The sequence below is a fragment of the Anomaloglossus baeobatrachus genome, chromosome 7 (assembly GCF_048569485.1).
Source record: "Anomaloglossus baeobatrachus isolate aAnoBae1 chromosome 7, aAnoBae1.hap1, whole genome shotgun sequence".
Lineage (NCBI taxonomy): Eukaryota > Metazoa > Chordata > Amphibia > Anura > Aromobatidae > Anomaloglossus > Anomaloglossus baeobatrachus.
The window spans coordinates 265,697,506-265,706,475 of record NC_134359.1 but is presented as its reverse complement, the minus strand read 5'-3'; the positions used below and the strand labels follow the sequence as shown (position 1 = coordinate 265,706,475).

The following is an 8,970-nucleotide window of genomic DNA, read 5'->3' as shown; positions in this document are numbered from 1 at the left end:
GGCAGGCACTTGTAGTGTCCCAGCTTTGTCACGTGTTCTGTTACGCTGGTTGTCACTGTAGACCTTCATTGTCCAGAGTGAGCTCTTGGGGTGAGAAGCGCTGCTGCACTCATTGTAGCCCAGAGTGTGAGCTCTTGGGCTGAGGAGCTGCTGCCCTCATTGTAGCCCAGAGTGTGAGCTCTTGGGGTGAGGAGCTGCTGCCCTCATTGTAGCCCAGAGTGTGAGCTCTTGGGGTGAGGAGCTGCTGCCCTCATTGTAGCCCAGAGTGTGAGCTCTTGGGGTGAGGAGCTGCTGCCCTCATTGTAGCCCAGAGTGTGAGCTCTTGGGGTGAGGAGCTTCTGCCCTCATTGTAGCCCAGAGTGTGAGCTCTTGGTGTGAGGCGCTTCTGCCCTCATTGTAGCCCAGTGTGAGCTCTTGGGGTGAGGAGCTGCTGCCCTCATTGTAGCCCAGAGTGTGAGCTCTTGGGGTGAGGAGCTGCTGCCCTCATTGTAGCCCAGAGTGTGAGCTCTTGGGGTGAGGAGCTGCTGCCCTCATTGTAGCCCAGATTGTGAGCTCTTGGGGTGAGGAGCTGCTGCCCTCATTGTAGCCCAGAGTGTGAGCTCTTGGGGTGAGGAGCTGCTGCCCTCATTGTAGCCCAGAGTGTGAGCTCTTGGGGTGAGGAGCTGCTGCCCTCATTGTAGCCCAGAGTGTGAGCTCTTGGGGTGAGGAGCTTCTGCCCTCATTGTAGCCCAGAGTGTGAGCTCTTGGGGTGAGGCGCTTCTGCCCTCATTGTAGCCCAGAGTGTGAGCTCTTGGGGTGAAAAGCGCTGCTGCCCTCATTGTAGCCCAGAGTGTGAGCTCTTGGTGTGAGGAGCTTCTGCCCTCATTGTAGCCCAGAGTGTGAGCTCTTGGGGTGAGGAGCTTCTGCCCTCATTGTAGCCCAGAGTGTGAGCTCTTGGGGTGAGGAGCTTCTGCCCTCATTGTAGCCCAGAGTGTGAGCTCTTGGGGTGAGGAGCTTCTGCCCTCATTGTAGCCCAGAGTGTGAGCTGTTGGGGTGAGGCGCTTCTGCCCTCATTGTAGCCCAGAGTGTGAGCTCTTGGGGTGAGGAGCTTCTGCCCTCATTGTAGCCCAGAGTGTGAGCTCTTGGGCTGAGGAGCTCCTGCCCTCATTGTAGCCCAGAGTGTGAGCTCTTGGGCTGAGGAGCTTCTGCCCTCATTGTAGCCCAGAGTGTGAGCTCTTGGGCTGAGGAGCTTCTGCCCTCATTGTAGCCCAGAGTGTGAGCTCTTGGGCTGAGGAGCTTCTGCCCTCATTGTAGCCCAGAGTGTGAGCTCTTGGGCTGAGGAGCTTCTGCCCTCATTGTAGCCCAGAGTGTGAGCTGTTGGGGTGAGGCGCTTCTGCCCTCATTGTAGCCCAGAGTGTGAGCTCTTGGGCTGAGGAGCTTCTGCCCTCATTGTAGCCCAGAGTGTGAGCTCTTGGGCTGAGGCGCTTCTGCCCTCATTGTAGCCCAGAGTGTGAGCTCTTGGGCTGAGGCGCTTCTGCCCTCATTGTAGCCCAGAGTGTGAGCTCTTGGGCTGAGGAGCTTCTGCCCTCATTGTAGCCCAGAGTGTGAGCTCTTGGGGTGAGGCGCTTCTGCCCTCATTGTAGCCCAGAGTGTGAGTTCTTGGGCTGAGGAGCTTCTGCCCTCATTGTAGCCCAGAGTGTGAGCTCTTGGGCTGAGGAGCTTCTGCCCTCATTGTAGCCCAGAGTGTGAGCTCTTGGGCTGAGGAGCTTCTGCCCTCATTGTAGCCCAGAGTGTGAGCTCTTGGGCTGAGGAGCTTCTGCCCTCATTGTAGCCCAGAGTGTGAGCTCTTGGGCTGAGGAGCTTCTGCCCTCATTGTAGCCCAGAGTGTGAGCTCTTGGGCTGAGGAGCTTCTGCCCTCATTGTAGCCCAGAGTGTGAGCTGTTGGGGTGAGGAGCTTCTGCCCTCATTGTAGCCCAGAGTGTGAGCTGTTGGGGTGAGGCGCTTCTGCCCTCATTGTAGCCCAGAGTGTGAGCTCTTGGGCTGAGGCGCTTCTGCCCTCATTGTAGCCCAGAGTGTGAGCTCTTGGGCTGAGGAGCTTCTGCCCTCATTGTAGCCCAGAGTGTGAGCTCTTGGGGTGAGGCGCTTCTGCCCTCATTGTAGCCCAGAGTGTGAGCTCTTGGGGTGAGGCGCTTCTGCCCTCATTGTAGCCCAGAGTGTGAGCTCTTGGGCTGAGGAGCTTCTGCCCTCATTGTAGCCCAGAGTGTGAGCTCTTGGGCTGAGGAGCTTCTGCCCTCATTGTAGCCCAGAGTGTGAGCTCTTGGGCTGAGGAGCTTCTGCCCTCATTGTAGCCCAGAGTGTGAGCTCTTGGGCTGAGGAGCTTCTGCCCTCATTGTAGCCCAGAGTGTGAGCTCTTGGGCTGAGGAGCTTCTGCCCTCATTGTAGCCCAGAGTGTGAGCTCTTGGGCTGAGGCGCTTCTGCCCTCATTGTAGCCCAGAGTGTGAGCTCTTGGGCTGAGGCGCTTCTGCCCTCATTGTAGCCCAGAGTGTGAGCTCTTGGGCTGAGGCGCTTCTGCCCTCATTGTAGCCCAGAGTGTGAGCTCTTGGGCTGAGGCGCTTCTGCCCTCATTGTAGCCCAGAGTGTGAGCTCTTGGAGTGAGGCGCTTCTGCCCTCATTGTAGTCCAGAGTGTGAGCTCTTGGGGTGAGGCGCTTCTGCCCTCATTGTAGTCCAGAGTGTGAGCTCTTGGGGTGAAACGAGAGAATTCTTGAATGCAAACCCTGGATGTATTGTATCAAAAAAATAAACCATGTTCTGTATTCTTGCAGTATCGGGGACTGGAAGTTAGTGAGCGTGATCAGCTTAGTCGGCGGGGGGCTCGGTGTTTCCTTCCGTGCGTAATATTGTGGACCCAGCCCGCATATCATTTGTTGTCATATCCGTCATCTGTGCGCTGTGTTTGCCGCTTGTCCAGATTAAAAACAAGGCCTCCTTCACGCATCCGTGTCTCCAGTATGTGTGATGTCCTTTGTCACACGTACCGGAAATATGGACACATGTAGACCCATTAAACTAAATAGGTCTGTGCACACGTGTGTGTTTTGACAACATGGACTATGTGTTGCAAACGGTGACCTGTCCATTTTCTGCCAACAGCATGGGTGTCACACGACCGCGCACTGTGATCCGTGTGACATCAATGTGACACGTATCGGAGAATACACGGGTGACATAAAAATAAAGAATTGTTATACTTACCTGTCTCCAGTGCTGCTGTTATTTCCTGGCCCGCTCATTATGCGCATGATTATTCACTGCACTCACCGCAGACCCGGAAGTAACCGCAGTGCTGAAGACAAGTAAGTATACACTCCGTGTGCTATCCGGATGTCATATAGATAGCACACGGAAAACACACATGGACACACATACATACCTTCACCACGGACCGTGCAGAATGTTCGTATTTAGCATGGACGTGTGAAGGAGGCCTTAGTTAGTGTCAACTTTCACATGAGATTGCACCCGTATTATGGTGTGACCAAGGGCTGCTAAACATCAAACGTGTAGGCGCTGAGCCTTGTGTGTCTTTACTAGTTTGGATCATGGAATAAAGCCTTTATTATATGGGATTTGGATGCTCGATCTTTTTTGTTTCTCTATTGCTACATATTTCTCTGTACGTCCAGACTAGAAAGTCATGGTCAGCCCGATACGTACACGTTGCTATTGCAATCTCCAGCAGACCCATAGAGAATGAATGGAGCGGAGGTGCGTATAATTGACCTGGTTTCTGCAGTGCGCCATTCTTAGGATCAGTGGGGTCATAGCTTTTGGGCCCCCACTCCAGCAATGTAGGATGCTTAATATACTTTAAAGCTTTGTTGTAGCGCAGGGCTCCATGGTATAATAAGCTGCCATGGAGCCGCCATAGAAAAACCTCAGCCGATCCACGTCGTTCCCCACCCATCTGACATTGGGAGCTTATTTTAGTGCTCAAAAACTGAGGTATCAAGATGATTGTTGGGTTTTTCTAGTTAGCAGGTGAGCAGAAACTCTTCAATCCTCTTTAGAAACCCAAAATTCATTCAAAAACTTGGAGTTTCTGCTCAATTTCCACAAAAAAAATGACATAAAGACTCTGTGTACTTCTATTTCTGTAATTTAAAGGGAACCAAACATCAGCATTTTCCCTATATAAGGTGCAGCCAGTGCAGTGCTGGCACTATCAGGCACAGTGTGTACATACCATGAGCCTATGTGTCCACGGGAGAATGTAGCTGCGGATTTTTCTGCATCAAAATCCGCAGCTTTCCCGCAAAATCCGCACCTTTTCAAAGGTGCGGAATTGCCGCGGATTTTGGTGCGGAGTTTTTTTGTTTTTTTCCCAATTTTAAAGCCAAAATCCGGATGAAAATCCGCAACGATAATTGACGTTACAGATTTTTCCGGACGAAAATCCGCACGATTTCCGCTGCGGAAAAATCCGCAGCGTGGACACAGCATTTCCAAAATGCCATAGAAATGGCTGGGGAGTAGCTGTGCTGCAGATTTTCGGGAAATCCGCGGCTTTTCCGCGAGAAATCCGCGAAAAAATCCGCGCATTTTCCGCAGCGTGGGCACATAGCCTGAGGGTGCAGCTCGGGTGTTTAGGCTGTGAAATTCAACTTTATAAAGTTTGAAAATTCATGCACTTTTTGATTGACGTGTGCACCTCGCTGCTAATGTCCGGGCGGGTTATGCACGTGTATCCCCGACCCCCCCCCCCCCCCCCCGCCGCCTGTTCTTCCCTCCCTCTGGCCGTTTGTAAATTTCTAATCTTCAGTTAGCGCCTGCGCATAACGCTTATCTCCTGCACCATGTTTCTGAAGCCACAGTATTATGGTGCATGAGAGCGCGGCGCATGCGCCCTCGCTTCTTCGGATCTGTTGTGACTGCGGGAGCGCGCGCGGTGTCACATCAGGACTGGAGAACAGCTGATCTTACCCTGATTAGCTGCAGCAGACGTCTCCTACGATATCATCTGCTGCAGCTAATCGGTAAGATCAGCTGTTCTCCAGTCGTGTTGTGACCACGCGCGCTCCCGCAGTCACAACAGATCTGAATAAGCGAGGGCGCATGCGCCGCCCTCTCATGCACCATAATACTGTGGGCTTCATAAATACGGTGCCGGAGATAAGCGCTATGTGCAGGCGCTAACTCTGACGCCATGTAACTGAAGATTAGAAATTTACATACGGCCAGTGAGAGGGAGGAACAGGCGGCGGGGGGGGGGGGCGGGGAACACGTGCATAACCCACCCGGACATTAGCAGCGAGGTGCACACGTCAATCAAAAAGTGCATGAATTTTCAAACTTTAGGCTGTGAAATCCCACTTTATAAACACCCGAGCTGCCCCCTGATGGTATGTACACAATGTGCCTGATAGTGCCAGCACTGCACTGGCTGCACCTTATATAGGAAAATGCTGAGGTTTGGTTCCCTTTAATGAAGAACTATAATTAACAAATATAAATGTATTTATTTTCCCAGGTTGTAGGTATTATTGGAAACCGTCAAGATGGATGAAATGGAAGATAACACGACCGTCATCTCCACTCTCCGGTCTTTTAATAAGTTCCTCTCTCAGCCGTTTGACAATGCTCCCCCCAGCGCCAACACCTCCGACTCCACCGGAGCCTCGCTACAGATGCAGTTTCATCAGAGATTTCTGGTAAATATCATGGCACTTAATTTGATGCTGTTTTCCTTCTGAGTTTTAAAAAAAACAAAGGCTATGTTCACACACTGCATCTTTTCTTAACCACAAAGATGCAGCGTTTTGGCCCCGCTGCAAAAATGCATCAAAAAAGTATGCGTTTTTGACGCGTTTTTACTGCATTTTGTCGACTGCGTTTTTAAGTCAAATCTATTGACTGGAAGGGCTGAAAAACGCTGGAAAAAAACGCAAAAAGAATTGACATGCTGCATCTTCACAAACGCAGACAGAAAAAGATGCCCAGTGTGGACAGCAAAATAGAAATCTTGGGGGAAGGAATTCATGCATTTTGGTGCATCTTTGTGACCTCAAAACGCACCCTGTGCGCACAATGCGTTTTTTGTGTGTTTTTGCAGCGGAAATCTTTTGAGAAAATGGTTGTACTTTTCTGCAGACATTCCCCAGCAAAACCTATGGAAAAAAAAAAGTTAGCTGTGCGCACACTGCAATTTTTTTTTTTTTTCAAGAAAATTCTTTCAGTAGATTTTCTTGAGAAAAAGAATGAGCATGTCACTTCTTTTCTCCAGGTACCTGCGTTAGTCACTCCATTGACTGTAATGTAATCATGAAATCATGCAGGGAATAACGCAGGTAGCAAAATATGTGCGTTTCATTGCGTTTTCCTGCGTTATTCCCGCGTTTTTTCACGACATAATGTTCATCGCTGCCTGCGTTTTGCAGGTAAGTGATGTCATTATGACAGGAAGAAGAAGCTGAGCAGAGAGTAAACACACACACACACATCACAGACACAGACAAATAGAATACACACACACAGATCACACTCACACAGACATGTAGAATACACACACACAAATCACACTCACACACAGACATATAGAGCAGAGAGTAAACCCACACAGATCACAAACACACAGACATATAGAATACACACACACAGATCACACTCACACAGACATATAGAATACACATAGAAATCAAATGTTCATGTTAAAAATAAAAAACGGAAAAAAAAACGTAGGCTCCGCCTTATTTTTACCGTCCAGCCAATGTAAACACATGGCGGCGGCCCGGTATTCTCAGGCTGGGGAGGGCGAGGGCCATGGTTAATGCCCACCCCCTCCCGCAGCCGAGAATATCAGCCCGCCGCTGCCCCGAGAATGTCGCATCCATTATGTGACAGTCCCAGCGTGTTACCGACTCTTCCAGATTGCCGTGATGCAGTGGCAATTAGGGTAATAACGAGTTAATGGCAGCGCATCGCTGCCACTAAGGCCAAGCTTAATCATGGCAGCATCTATGAGACAGCTTCCATGATTAACCCGTAAGTAAAGTGAATAAACACCATACAGGGACTCTATTGCTTGATTGATCTGTCCTCTATCTATTGATTATCTATCCATCTATCTATCTATCAATATATCTATTCATCTAGCCATCTATCTATCCATTATCTATTTATCTATCAATCTAGCTATTCATCTATCTATCCATGTATCTATTTATTCATCTATATATCTATTCATCTGTCCATCTTTCTATCTATCCATTATCTGTCTATCCATCTGTGTAGACTGGAAGTCCGGGTGGGTGTCAAATGTCCTGTTCCCTTTGATTCCTTAATCATCCCCTGGTGTGATCAGCATTTGTTGATTTCCCTTAACAAGCTGAGCTCCCATAATCCCCCTCACCTACCCCTCTAGTCAGCCCTATATATTTGTGTCTTTCTTAAGGGGTGCATGCATGCGGGGTGTTGCATGCATGCCATCTCTTGCTAAGTGCCATCATTGCGAAGTGCTGGGCAGTTACCTCAATGGCAGTTAGTCAGGGCAGGAGTCTGCAGGTAAATTACTCTTTGACGCCATCTGTTTTAACCTTAACTATTATCTCACTCTCTATCATCCTATGTGCTTTTTCTGTTCACTTTCACCGCCCTGTCCCCCCTCCATCACCACTCATCCACATCAGCCCCTCTCTCCTCCCCTCTCCTATGTACAGCTCCCAGGCTCTTTTCACCTATCTTAATAATCTGACTCAATCAAGCTCCAGGGACTTCCAAAAAAAGCCATGCCACAAGTCCAAAAACCATCTGACCTTTCTCCTTCTACTCCTACTTCTTTCAGGTGATATCTCTCCTAATCCCGGTCCACCCCAGGCTAACTTTACCCCCTCCCCCACCTCCCATAGAAACCCTGATAATATTATTAACATTCCCTGTACACCCTCGCTTCCCTCTTTTAATTGTGCTCTATGGAATCCACGGTCCGTATGTAACAAGCTTCCTTACATCCACAACCTCTTTCTCAATAACTCTCTTAACTTACTAGGCCTAACTGAAACCTGGATTCAGGATTCTGATACTACTTCCCCTGCTGCCATCTCTCATGGTGGTTTACACTTTTCCCATTCACCAAGACCTGGAAACAGACATGGTGGTGGAGTCGGCTTACTACTGTCCCCACAGTGCACTTTCCAGGTCATCCCCCCCAGCTCCATCACTCTCATTCCCATCCTTTGAGGTCCACACCATCAGGCTCTTCCATCCCCTCTCCCTCAGAGTAGCTGTCATATACCGTCCACCAGGCTCACCCACCCAGTTCCTTGACCACTTTTCAGCCTGGCTGTCACACTTCATGTCCTCAGAGTTACCAACCCTGATCCTAGGAGACTTTAACATCCCCATGAACAGCCCCTCCTCCCCTTCTGCATCCCAGCTTCTATCTCTCACCACCTCCCTTGGCCTCTCACAGCTCTCATCCTCTGAGACACATGAAGATGGTAACACCCTTGACCTGGTCTTTATCCGCCTCTGCTCAATCTCTGACTTTGACAACTCACCTCTTCCCCTCTCTGACCACAACATCCTCTCCTTCAAGCTCACAAACCCTCGTCCGCCCCAGCACACTCCCACCAATCACACATTCAGAAACCTACAGGCCATTGATTCTCAGACACTTTCAGACTCTTTACACACATCACTGTCCCCTATATCCTCACTCTCCTGTCCTGATCTGGCTGTAAAGCACTACAATGACACACTCAGGACTACGCTAGACCAAGTAGCGCCCCTCACCCTCAGAAAGACCAAACACAGAGTAAAACAGCCCTGGCTCACATCACAAACTCGATTTCTCCAGCGATGCTCCAGGAGCGCCGAACGCCTATGGAGGAAAACCCGCACACCAGAAAACTTCATCCACTACAAGTTCATGTTAAGGACCTATAACTATTCCCTTCACCTCGCCAAACAGACCTACTTCACCAACCTTGTTTCCT

The 8,970-nt window shown here is 49.8% G+C and overlaps 1 protein-coding gene across 1 annotated transcript in view; it reads left to right on the top strand.

Annotated features, from left to right (window-relative positions):
• Positions 1-8,970, top strand: part of MAD1L1 (mitotic arrest deficient 1 like 1) — a 922,608-nt gene that overhangs the window by 244 nt on the left and 913,394 nt on the right. The window contains exon 2 of the mRNA XM_075318107.1: positions 5,508-5,688. Coding sequence (XP_075174222.1) covers positions 5,536-5,688 — 153 coding nt within the window. The 5' untranslated portion in view covers positions 5,508-5,535. The remainder of the gene's footprint in view (positions 1-5,507; positions 5,689-8,970) is intronic.